Genomic DNA, 13,417 nt, shown 5'->3' on the forward strand with positions numbered 1-13,417 from the left:
TTTAAAAACAGGCTGTGTGTATTATATTTTATGGTTTTGTTTTGCTTCTCTGGTGAGCCTTTTGTCCAAGGACAAGTGCAGTATAGTCTAAATATTTGACAGTGCTGTCTCTGTGGAAGAATACATCCTGCATTTGTAGAGAAATGTTGGACTCTAGAAACTAACAGATCTTCCACATCTCTAACTTATATAATCTATATTTTTGGACTTCCGGCCTGACTTTTGACGTGGCCTACAGACCTCCCAAAAGCCCTTGGTTTTACATGACTGTCCCACTTTGACCTACACAATCCCCTGTCCACATTGAAGAACCTCCTGTCCTAGGGGGCTGGCTAAGCTCAACTCCTTAATTGAAGGCATAGGGACCTGGTGCATGGGGTTGCAGCGCTGATCATTCAAATTGGGTGATCAGGCCAAATTCGAGTGAGTGGGACTGCCACCCCAGGCAGTGGGGTCAGGCAGTAATGCCCAGAGCAGGGATTTGAGGCTGCAGGGTGAGTGTGAGGCAAGCTCGCTCTGCAACTCCTACCCCGCAAGGCTTTCCCAGCCCCCAGGGTCAGCATCCCCCCCCCCACAGTGGGAGCATCATCCATCCTGCTTTAGCCACTTGATACGGGGGGAGGTTAGCGGCTTCCTTAAAAAAAAAACAAACCCGGCGAAGCGCTCCTTTCTGGGAGTCAAGGAGCCGAGCAGGAGCCGGTCGCAGGATAGCAACGTGCAGCACCCTGGCTGAACCGCACCTGCGGACTCGACGCGCTTTTCACCCGGCTACAGCCCCCAGCCCTGCGAGCAGAGGCTGCAAGGGGCCCAGCCGCGCAGGTTCGAGCCCACCGCCAGCCAGCCGGGGAGCGGAGCCGGCCCCAGCGCGCGGGGCCACTTGCCGCGGCGGACGCTCCGGTGTGGGCCCTTCACAACCGGACCGGACGCTGCGGAGGCCAAGACTCCAGCTCCCCACGTCTACCCCCGCCCCGAGCCGCGGGCGGCAGCCCGGAGCGGGCCGAGATAGGGAGGGAACTGGACCGGGCGCGCCGCCGTCACAGCTTGCCACGACAGCTCGCCGGCCTCGGCCCCGCCCCGCGGCGCTGTGCGTGCGTGCGGCCGCATCCTCAGAGTGGGGGGAAAGGCCCCTCCATTTGATTGACATCCCGCGGCAGCCTATGAGCGGAGAGGGCTGCTACAGGCAGGGGACGTAGAGGGCGACGCTGACCAACCAGGAGCCGGCACGGGGCGGCCGGATTGACCCCCGGGTCACAATATGTCCGTTCCCTTAAAGGGCCCGCCGGCTGGTTGTTGTGCTGCAGGGGAGAGTCGGGGTTCGCCTTTGGCTGGCGGGCTGGCGGCGGGGTCCCTTTAAACGATGAGCGTGGGCAGCGCGCGACCATGCAATGGCGGTCGCTGGTGCTGGGCCTGCTGCTGCTGAGGCTGGGGCTCCACGGGCTGCTGTGGCTGGTGTCCGCGCTGGGGCCCGGCCTGGGCTTCCACCACCGCTTCCCCTTCGCCCTCCCGCCGCGCGGGGCCCCGGACCCGCCCTGGCTCGCGCGGGCCGCCGGCGGGGAGGCGCGGGCCGCGGGGCGCTGCGGGCGCGCCCACTGGGGCTGCCTGCTCCGGGGAGGCGGCGGCGGCGGCGGCCCGGCCGGGGGCGATGAGTACGAGAAGCGCTACAGCGGCGCCTTCCCCCCGCAGCTGCGGGCCCAGCTCCGCGACGCGGCGCGCGGCATGTTCGCCTTCGGCTACGACAACTACATGCGGCACGCGTTCCCGCAGGACGAGCTGAACCCCGTGCACTGCCGCGGCCGGGGCCCCGACCGCGCCGACCCGTGAGTGGCGGGGCGGGTTCGGTGACGAGGTGGGGGGCTGGGGGAGAGGAAAGATGTGGTTGGGGGAGCAGGGGGGCTGGCAGGGGGGTGGTTTGGCTGGGGGCGTTGGTGCGGGTTGCTGGCAGGGTGGGGGCTTGGTGTGGAGGTGGGTGGTTAGGGGAGGGAAGAGAGGGCGAGGGTGGGAGGGGGCTGGCAGGATGGGGGGGGTTGGTGAGGAGGCGTGGGGGCTTTAAGATGGGGTGAGGGAGGGAAGAGGGGGACTGGCAGGATGGGGATTTGGTGACAAGGTGGGGGCTTTAAGATGGGGGTTGGGGGAGTAGGGGGGCTGGCAGGGAGGTGGTTTGGATGGGAGGGGGTTTGCTGTGCGTTACTGGCAGGATAGGGGCTTGGTGAGGAGCAGGGGACTGTCAAGATGGTGGCAGGTGGGGCTTTGGGGAGCAGCAGAGCCTGTCTAGAGGTGAGGGAGAGGGAGCTGCTTGGAGAGACCTGGCCATGGATACCTGGTTCATTTCCCTGGCCCTTGGTGGGTGTGGCTGCCTAGGGCCCAGCTGGGTCATGCACACCCTCTGCCCGAAACATGCAGAGCCTAAGGATACTGTCATCTTTACGTGGTGTCTTTTGTGTTGAAGAATTGCAGTCCCTTTACAAACTGTACCCAAGCATTGCTTCATTGCTCATGGACATGCAGCCATCTCTGGGGTGCAGCATGGCGGTAGCTCCAGAGTGCAGAGCAGTGCAACAAGCTAACTTCTCTACTATGGCTCCTTGCTCTAGTTGCACCTATCAGTAACTACTGAAGAGCATCCTCTGTTTCTCTGTGCATTTCTTCATATTCTTATTGTTGCTCTAATATGTATGTTCCTGTTGTGGTATCTCTGTCTCTCCTAGTGTATATCTGTAGATGAAGACGTGTACAGTAGCAGCCTGCCAGCCTATGTAGTTTAACTAGACGCCCCAGTAACTCCAGGAAGTGTTTAGTGTTAAACCAGTCGAAGTCCAAGGCCACCCTCCCCTTTACACCTATCTGCAGGTTGTTCAGGAGGTGAGCATTAATTCTATCCCGTCTGTTTTAAAGAATAGTTGTAATCAGAGAATTGATTGTAGAAATTAAAGTTGGCAGGGCAGAGAAGTGAAGTACCCAGCTCCTAAACTTTTATAGGGAACTGTGTGTGACTTGCATTGACTATCATGGGCATAGGACAGCTAAATCCCCTAATAATGCTTTTAAATTCTAGGATTATGCCTCTTGAGTCACATATGTTCAGCTTTCTCTAAGAAAACACAGCAAGCATTGCTATAACTGCCAAAGAGGAAACTATAACTTTTAAAAATCTTGTGTCCAGTCAAGTTATGATAAATGGCATCTTTTCAGCTTTGTATTTCCCTTCTCCACCCAATACCATGTTAGAATGTTAAAGAGCAATAATTCAGTAATATAGAAAAATACTTCTAGGTAATTTCTGACCCAAGTCCTTTACCTCGGTGTACATTACTTTTGTGTGTATGGAAGTGAGCGGATCACTTGATTACATGCTCTGTTCAGGTTTCAGAGTGGTAGCCTTGTTAATCTGTATCAGCAAAAACAACGAGTCCTTGTGGCACCTTAGAGACTAACAAATTAATTTGGGCATAAGCTTTCGTGGGCTAAAGCCCACTTCATCAGATGCATGAAGTGAAAAATACAGTAAGCACTAATATATATCACAGCCCATGAAAAGATGGGAGTTGCCTTACCAAGTTGGGGGGGGAGGGGGTCATGGCTAACGAAGCCAATTCAATTAAGGTGGAAGTGGCCTATTCTCAATAGTTGACAAGAAGGGTGAATATCAGGAGAGGGGAAATTACTTTTTGTAGTGACCCATCCATCCACTGCAAAAAGTAATTTCCCCTCTCTTGATATTCATCCTTGTCAACTATTGAGAATAGGCTACTTCCACTTTAATTGAATTGGCCTCATGAGCACTGACCCCCCCACTTGGTAAGGCAACTCCAATATTTTTATGGGCTGTGATATCTATATAGTGCTTACTGTATTTTTCACTCCATGCATCTGATGAAGTGAGTTTTAGCCCACGAAAGCTTATGCCAGGATTAATTTGTTAGTCTCTAAGGTGCCACAAGGACTCCTCGTTGTTTATGTTCTGTTCATTTCATCTGGGGCACCTAGCATTGGCCATTGTTGGAAGACTGGGCAAGATGGACCTTTGGTCCGACCCAGCATGGTCCTTCTTATGTAATAGTGAGGTTTGGTTCACCTGTTTTTAAGGCTAGTGACTTGGACAATAATTTCCTTCTTTTAATGTAGTTGAATGAACTTGTATATGTGGTCTTGATTAAAAAAAAAAAATCCTCAACTATTGTGAATCCAAATAGAATTATATCATGGTCCAGGTATCTTGTGATATATGTAGAGAAATGGCTTGGCTTTCAGCATTGTTTCCACTCTCAGATGTGTGCTTGTAAGGACATTATTAGTTTTTGCAAGCAGAATGTACACTTTAGCAGCACTAGCTGGTAATACTGCAAATGCTTATGTTGTTGAGTTAACATTAGATGTTATTGTTTCAGTTCCCTTAAAAGCAGCCTTAAAAAAGTGAGACTTCTTTTTCAATTAAATTTTCTAACTTTCATGCTGTAAATGGCAAAGTCTGTTTTTGTTAGGATTTTTCTATGTGGGGGGAGAGGGGGATTTGAATTGAGAATGAGTGCGGAATTTGACCTATTAGACCTGAAGTGAGGCAAGTGTACTACCAGAAAGGATTTTTTTTTTTTAAATGCTCTTCTCCTCTACAGACATCGGTAGTCTCCTTTTTGATACTGCATTTTAGTAGCATTGAGTGTTGAAACAAACATGAAGGTAAAGCCACAGGAAGCACTTGGGTACATGAAAGTTCATCTCTGTACATTTTTGAAGCTGAAAGTAGGGGTTTTTTTGGTGCAGGATATTTTTATTAGCAAGTATAGATTTACAACTATATGTATAACTTACTGGCATCCACTGCCCAGAGACATTTGGCCAACTTAAAAAACAAAAAGAAGTCAAAAAAAGGTCAGCCTGTCAAGTAAATTGCAGAGCAAAATATGCAACATCCTTGCTCTACATATGATAACCAAATCAACCTTATATAAAACTATATAAAAGCTCTTAGCTTTTGTCTTGAAGAATGGCAGTCACAGGTCATCAATGGATAATCCCAAAGAGCCACTTCAGCGAATACCTTAAAAACATAAACCTAGACCATTGCTTAGAATTGTCATTGAGTTCTAGCTTTGAGAAATGAGAACAAATTAACATTCTCTTATTCTAGAGAGAGCGGTGTTCAATTGGACATATTTTTCTTTTGAAATAGCTATTCACTGATGGCAGAAAAGAGCTAAAGCAGCTGTGCTATGAAAAATACATAGAATATTTAGGACTGCTCGGGGCAAGAATCACGTTCAGATTTTCAGTAGCAAGATAGCCATGGATGTTTTACTGTTGCTATTACTATGTCAGAGATCCTCTCTGGATGAAGGAAAGCCTCTGTTCACCAGCTTTGTGCAGGTTTCTTTCTGGTACTTTTGTAGTTTCTCAGCTTGTAGATGTTTGCATGCCTGTATGCTTTCTTGTATGCACAGCAAATAGCAAATGTGTGCAATGTGCTCTGTAAAGTCTCAGTTCCTACTGTTGATTTAAAACCCTGGAATGATGTCACACTTTAGATTAGCTGCCTGATTGAAAGCCCATTGAAGTCTGGACTCTTAAGAATTGTAGTCTTTTAAAAAGAAAGCTGATAAATTTTTAAAGAAATAACTTTAGAGACTTGTCATTCTTTATAATGAATAGACACATTTGTAGTTGCAACAGATACACAGTTGAAATGAAGTTGTTTGGGTAAGTGTATGTGTGTTACCTGTTTACGTGGTAGAGGTTTTACTAGTATAACAGGCCTGCATTTAATTCTTCTTCATTACATAAGCTGAACATTTGGTCTCGAATGCAATACTTCCCCACTCCAGCCCCCACTTTTTTTATTTAAAATAACAATTCCAGATTTGATAAAGATATAACAAATGTGTCCATCTGACCTGTATATAATTTATGGTTCTGCTCACGTCTGACATACTTTCTGCACAGACAGTATCTTTTTAAAATTATATATATATATATATATATAATTTTTTATATATAACTTAAGAAAACAGTTGATGAAGTTTGTTTTATTAAAATAAATATGAACTATTCTCAACTGCCCCTCTACCTGGCTGTCACAAGCAAGCTACTTTTTATAGGTGTAAGGAGCTCAGATCAAGTGTAAGTAGTCTTTTGGCCTCGAGATGAAAACCTTGTCTGTTTTCTCTTGAAGTGAAAAAATTATCTAAGTTAAGTGAAATGGATGGCGGCAACAAACTAATCCTGTCGCCCATGTTTATTTTAATAGAACAAATAGTTCACTGTGAAAAGGCTGCACAATGAATACACTATTTAAAAAAAAAAAGACATTTACACTTGAAGTCAATAGAGAAGATGGAAGTGACATGCTAGACTTGAAAAAACAGTTTGAACTCCATCATGACTTTCTCTAGGCCCTTGGCACAAAAAAAGAAAAAAGTTGAGTAAATTCACTGTATTGTAGCCTGGAGAGAGCCTAGGCTACAATAATGCATCAGAAGCACCTTCAAATGTATTGGCTTGAGTCCTGAAGAGGAGTAAGAGGCCTTTGTAACCTGTTGAAAAGTACTTTTTTGCCAGTCAAGACAGGGTCATAGGGCTCAGTTTTACCCCCATGGGAATCCAAAGCAAACTCCTTAGCAGCATCAGACCCTTACACTCCCCCAAGGTAATGTTTTATATGCGTGGAAATAATTAAATACCCAAATACATATGATAGTACTTAGATTGGCAGCTTATTCTCAGACTTTATTAACAGAGGGTGGTGCCTGGTTAAATGTTTTTAAGATTTATCTTCTAGTATGGTGATTGTAACTAGATAATTCTATCAAGTAACATTTAACTGTATTTGTTTCAGTTCAAATCTGAATATCAATGATGTCTTGGGAAACTACTCTCTAACTCTGATAGATGCACTGGATACCCTAGCGGTGAGTTGTCAAAATATAAAAGTAAATATCTTCAAATTATTAGCAGAAGGTAAGAATCCACAAATTGCAGTGGCTTAAGTATTTTCCAAGAGGACATGGATGGTGACTGGAGTTGCTTTTTGGAGGGAGGGAGGGAGGCAGGCAAGTGGCAGGGTGGAGAGGCTAGCACGCTCATTATGGAAAAGTCTAAAGGAGATGAACGGAATCTTTAAGCTCTTGTCCAGGCCGCAGTTGTTGATTGTGTTAGAGGTAATTTTTGATTGCAATAGTGCTGTAAAGCATTCTCAAGCTGTGCAGACACTGTACATATGTTAAATGGACAAAGCTCTATAATTTTTAAAATTGCAGTTTTTTGAATCAACCTAAATAGATGGAAATCACCAGGAGAGAAAAGGGCAACATAGGAAATTGAAAAGAACAAACTGAATTTTGCAAATTGAGTTAAATTTGTTTTAATGCATCTGGGTAGTGTTGTCAATGATGAGTCTCTTTGCTAATTAAAACCTGATGGCAGTGTCTTAACTGGGGTCAGAGGGACTGCCTGAAAAAGAGTAAAATCAGTTGGGGAGGAGGCTTGAGGGGAGAGAGACTCAAGACACTCTTGGAATACATGGTTCTCTTCCTGGCTTGGTTCCTTCACTATCCCAAGCTCCTGGGCCTTGATCCAATAAGTTTGGATCACTTTTTGTATGTCTCCTCTTCCATTGACTCCTATATCAGGCCTACTCTACCCTTAAAAGTTAGGTCAACATAGCTATGCTGTTCAGGGGTGTGAAAAATCCAGAATTCTTCCGTTGACCTAGTTGACCTCTCGGAAACAGAAAAACCCCTTCCATTGCTGTAGAAAGCCTCTATGCTATGGTGCTACGGTGCTGTTGCTCTGCCACAGTATGACCCACAATGTAGACATGGCCTCATTCTATATCTGCTTGAATGTAAGAAACATTGTTACATGTTGACCACTTGCACATACCTTTTCCCCCCTCTTCCCACCCTTCCTTTGTTTAAATATAATACGTGATTGTGTTCTGTGTACCTTCTTGGACAACAGGCTACACTTTTACGTGGTAGGCTTTTTCTCTTAACCAAAATTTTATATTTACTTCTGTGAAGAGTTTTCAAACTTTATGAAGTCCTGAGTACAGAAGGAAGAGTACTTTGCTGATTTGATACAATTTTAAATAGCCTTTCCATAGTCTCATTTTTTGCATTGCAAGATCAGGTTGGTTGTTTTAAACTGGATGCCTTGGAACGCAGTCAGATAATTACCATTTGTCTACAGCTATTGGGTGGACAATGTCTTCTGCAAATGAATTCTACAGTTGCATGGTTTTCTTCTATATACTTTCTTTCCTGAAAGATCACAATGTATTTTTGAAAACTAAAGCACTTCCTCATCACTAAAATGCATACGTATCTCTGTGGTGAAAAACTGCAGCTGTCTGATGGAACACAGCAATGGTTTAGAGAACTTAAAGCAGGAAATGAGGTGAAAAATGTTTTTTAACTGAAATGGTGGAGGGGACCTTAAAGTGCACTTACCAAAGCTTGAATCTGGCTTTCAAAAAAATGAATGTTGACATTTCTGATTTTGGTTTTAAACATAAAGTGTTACGGCATATTTAATGGCCCCAGGTCCACTTGTGTTTTTAGTTTCCTCTCATTTCCAGCAGTATATTGCTGTTCAGGGCCACACTAGAGCATTGGCTCAATACTGGTAGAAGAGTGCCACCTACTGAATATCCATGGGTTTTTTCCGTAGCACCTGTAGGCCGTTTTCCCGTTGAGGTCTTCAACCAACTACTAAGCCTGCTTAACTTGAAATATCATGTTACACCCTTATTCACAAGACTCTGCTTTCTTCTGAGATTCAAACCTTTTCCTTTCGGCGGTTCTTGAAGACAGAGACTTCCTCAATGCACAGCTACAAGCCAGCCTCCTCATGCAGTAGCAGCACTCATTCTGAATACTGGCTAGTCCAGAGGTGGGCAATCTACAGCCCGCGGGCCACATCCGGCCCGCGGGGCCATCCTGCCTGGCCTCTGAGCTCCTGTCTGGAGAGGCTAGTCCCCAGGCCCTCCCCCACAGTGATGCCGCCACGCAGGTGCAGCTGGCTGCGTCTGGGCAGCGGGGCTGTGAGCTCCTGTCGCTCTGAGTGGCATGGTAAGGGGGTGGCGGGGTAGGGGGTCCTGAGGGTCCTGGGGAGCAGTCAGGGGACAGGGAGCGGTTGGATGGGGCAGAGGTTCTGGGGGCAGTCGGGGAACCGGGGGGGAGGGGGGTTGGATGGGGGGTCCCAGGGGGCCTGTCAGAGGGTGGGGGTGTGGATAAGGGGTGGGGCAGTCAGGGAGCAGGGGGGTTAGATGGGTTGGGGGCTCTGAGGGGGGCGGGAAGTGGGTGGGGGCGGATAAGGGACAGGGGCCCGGCTGTTTGGGGGGCACAGCCTTCCCTACCTGGCTCTCCATACACTTTCGCACTGCAATGTGGCCCTCGGTCCAAAAAGTTTGCCCACCCCTGGGCTAGCCCCACTGTAACTCACTCGTGCCCACGTGCTATTCTTGAAGGGGCAGCTCCCATTTCTCTTATTACATAATTTATTGCACCATTAACAAAAATATATCATAACAAATATAAATCAATACGATTACTAAACACAAACCATATTCTGTTTCTAAAATATCTATTCCAAGGGCCCCACAGGGTGGCACAGCTGCTAAAATAGATCCCATGTCGCTGTCACAACACTAATGCAGCTGTGTTAAGGAAGTGGAGTATGTGGATGTCCCCTTCCTCATCCTGCTAGTGGTTCGCAGTAGCCTCTAATGGCAGCATTAATATATTAAAAATGCAGTTGCTGCAGTCTGTGATACGTGTAAGACAGATTTTCTGAGTCCTTAGTCAAACACGCCTTTGGTTGTCAGCACCTTTTGACTGGGGTCAAGAACACCCCAAATAACGCATTGGGTACTTCCCTAACAGAACCTATGACACTCCTTTCTTCTTTTTTTAAAGGAGCAGGTTCTAGAGCTACATGTGTGAAGCTGGAAGTTAAGTGGGGGAGGGAGGAAAACAAGCTCTGTTTATCTTCATAGAAAACAAGTTCTGAGCTGGACTTGAGGCTTCATGGAAGGGCTGAATTCACCTCTCGCCCTGGAATACATCTGGAGTAACTTCCATGATCTTAATGGAGTTACACCAGTGTGAGAATTTGGTTTTAAAACTCTTGGTGTCAGTGTACATGGTTGTGGCTGAAAGAACTTTATTTTATATGTTTTGTCGACTCTTGAGCTTCTGCAGGAAATGTGGCTGTTTTTATGTTTCCTTCTACATAGAAAAAATTCCTCTAACTTCCTGTCACTAATGTTGTTGAAACCAGCAATATATCTACATCTACTTGCAGGTGTAGTTAGCACAGATCTTGCTAGCATTGGGTAAAGTAAGCCAAGCATTGCTTGTATTGTATTATGCAAACTGTAAGAAATGCATAACGGATCCTTAAAAACTAAACGAAGGCATATGAGCATCAACACACATGAGCGTAAATGAACAAAACGGTGCAGTAAATCTCAGTGCAGGCGACAGAATTCCAGATCCAGGGCGAGCCCGTCATCCCCCTGGCGGAGGGGCAGGCCTACCGACACCTCGGCACACTGACGGGTTTCCGTGTCCGACAGACACCCGAGGACACCATCCAAGAGATCCTACAGGATGCTGCCAAGATCGACACCTCACTGCTAACACTGTGGCAAAAGATAAACGCCCTGAACACCTTCCTGATCCCCCGCATCTCGTTCGTCCTAAGGGGATCCGCCGTGGCAAAGGTACCCCTCAACAAGGCAGACAAGATCATCAGGCAGCTGGTGAAGAAGTGGTTATTCCTTCCCCAGAGAGCCAGCAACGAGCTGGTCTATATCACCCACAGGCATGGCGGTGCCAATGTCCCCCGCATGGGTGACCTGTGTGACATCGTGGTGATCACCCACGCCTTCCGCCTGCTGACGTGTCCCGACACCATGGTAAGGAGCATCGCAGCAAAAGCCCTCCATGATGCAACACAAAAGTGGATCGGTAGAGCCCCCTCCAGCCAAGACACCGCCAGCTTCCTGAGCGGTTCTCTGGATGGCGAATTTGGCCGAGACGGGGGCAACATCGCTTCACTGTGGTGCCGCGCCCGCAATGCCACGCGTCGCCTGGGGAAGCGCATCGGCTGCCACTGGGAGTGGTGCGAGGAGCACCAAGAGCTGGGAGTCCTGGTGCCGCAGATCAGGTCTGAGGACAACACCATCGTCACCCCGAGCGCCAGGGGCCTGCTGGAGAGGACCCTGAAAGCAGCCATCCACTCGCTGTACATAGAAGCCCTGAAGCATAAGCCGGACCAGGGAAAAGCCTTCGAACTGACCAGCAAGTGGGACGCCAGCAACCACTTCCTCGCTGGGGGCGGCTTCACCCACTTCACTGACTGGCGGTTCAGCCACCGCGCCCGGCTCAACTGCGGCCCGCTCAACGGAGCCGTCTGCCATGGGAACCGAGACAAGCGTTGCAGGAAGTGCAGCTACTCCAACGAGACCCTGCCCCACGTCCTGTGCAGCTGCAAGCCCCACTCCAGAGCCTGGCAGCTGCGCCACAACGCCATCCAGAACCGCCTGGTGAAAGCCATCGCACCGCACCTGGGGGAGGTCGCTGTGAACTGCGCCATCCCCGGTACCGACAGCCCGCTGCGACCCGACGTGGTTGTCACTGACGAGGCCCAGAAAAAGATCATTCTCGTCGACATCATGGTCCCCTTCGAGAACAGGACCCCGGCCTTCCGAGAAGCCTGAGCTCGGAAACTGGAAAAATACGCCCCTCTGGCCAACACCCTGAGAGCGAAGGGCTACGCGGTGCAGCTGGACGCCCTGATCGTTGGAGTCCTGAGCGCTTGGGACCCCTGCAATGAGCATGTGCTGTGGACCAGCGGGATTGGTAGACGCTACGCACGCTCATGCGGCGCCTCATGGTCTCGGACACCATCCGATGGTCCAGGGACATCTACATCGAGCACATCACCAGCCATCGACAGTACCAGGAGGAGTGAGCCGGTACAACATTGTGCACCCACTGTGGGAAAAAGACTGAGAGACTTTCCCCATTGGACCGTATGAACTGGAACCATAAACCCACTGAGCATTAAATCCCACCAAATGAGGGTAGACCCATCCACACCATCGTATCCACTCACTATACTCCGCACCTGAACATAGCCGTTATGTGGATAACTTACCCCCATATCTCAATGTCTGTACTCTGACCGGTTAAACTTTTACCTCCAGTCGGGGAGATGGCAGATTATTATGTAATCCTTACTCCATCAGCTCCTAAATCGAATTTCGCACCCCTTGATAATCTGTACTTTATCCCCTGACAATCAGAAACTTCTATGCTTGAACTCTGTACTATTTCTTATTTCAGCATTATCTTAATAAAATTTTTAAAAAGGGCCAAAATGTGTTCTAGATACCCTTTCGTACTTCCAGCACTACAACTACTTAATGAAGTATTCTTGGCTTGTGTAATGAGATAAGTTTCAAAAAGGTGTTGTACAGGGGAAAGGGGACAAGTTAGTGTTTATAAATAGAAACACTGACTATGAATATCAAAGCCACTATTCTCTACCCAGATGACTGACCTTTGTGGCTTAAAATAAAAACTGCATGAATTCTTTTTTCCTCTGTGCAATAAGCTGATAGACCCCTCTATGTTCTTTAATATTATTCTTCAATGTTAAAGGTAATGGGAAATTCTTCAGAGTTCCAGAAGGCGGTGAAGTTAGTGATTGACACAGTCTCATTTGACACAGACTCTACAGTTCAAGTCTTTGAGGCAACAATCAGGTATGTGGTCATAAATATCTGATTAAGTAACCGAGGTTTTACATGTGTGTGGGAATGATTCAGAGAGGTTTCTTTGCTCAAGAAGAAACTTACTGGTCCCAAAAACTTCATTGCTTCCTAATTGTTCACTAGGCATCCTTAGTCTCAGAGTGACTAGAAGGTGTACTCAGTGAACTATCTTTCAAGTGACGCTATTGTTTCTTTAAGTGTCAGGGGTAAAACAAAAGGCAGGTGTGCTGTGGAGATCACTTTTTAAGGTAGTCTTTCTTTTAACTTTTCTTCTTATTGAATAACTTTTAATGCTGCTTGCTTAGTCATTTCAAACTGCAAGACACTATTTGGAGAGCTGAACACTTTTTTGGAGAGTTTATTCAGTGTATTGATATAAAATATGTTGTTGCGCTCCCTAAAAAGGGGTTCCTGTCAATATACTGTAGACAGGCTTGGCATAACTGAAATCCCCACATCAAAGTAACACTCCAGTATAACTGAAGTTCAGCAGTGCCATTTGCTGTAATCTATAATCTGCAAACCGTGCAAATGAAAAGAAAAATAATTTCCTGTCATAAATATAAAGGGACGGGTAAACCCCTTTAAAATCCCTCCTGGGCAGAGGAAAAACCCTTTCACCTGTAAAGGGTTAAGAAGCTA

General features: G+C 47.2%; 1 protein-coding gene across 1 annotated transcript in view; it reads left to right on the forward strand.

Moving 5' to 3' along the window:
* Window positions 1-13,417, forward strand: part of EDEM1 (ER degradation enhancing alpha-mannosidase like protein 1) — a 29,217-nt gene continuing 15,800 nt past the window's right edge. The window contains exons 1-3 of the mRNA XM_084634204.1: window positions 1-1,817; window positions 6,827-6,899; window positions 12,663-12,766. Of these exons, the coding sequence (XP_084490330.1) occupies window positions 1,381-1,817; window positions 6,827-6,899; window positions 12,663-12,766 (614 nt within the window). The 5' untranslated portion in view covers window positions 1-1,380. The remainder of the gene's footprint in view (window positions 1,818-6,826; window positions 6,900-12,662; window positions 12,767-13,417) is intronic.

Source organism: Lepidochelys olivacea (assembly GCF_965140295.1).
Source record: "Lepidochelys olivacea isolate rLepOli2 genome assembly, chromosome: 7".
Taxonomy (NCBI): Eukaryota; Metazoa; Chordata; order Testudines; family Cheloniidae; genus Lepidochelys; species Lepidochelys olivacea.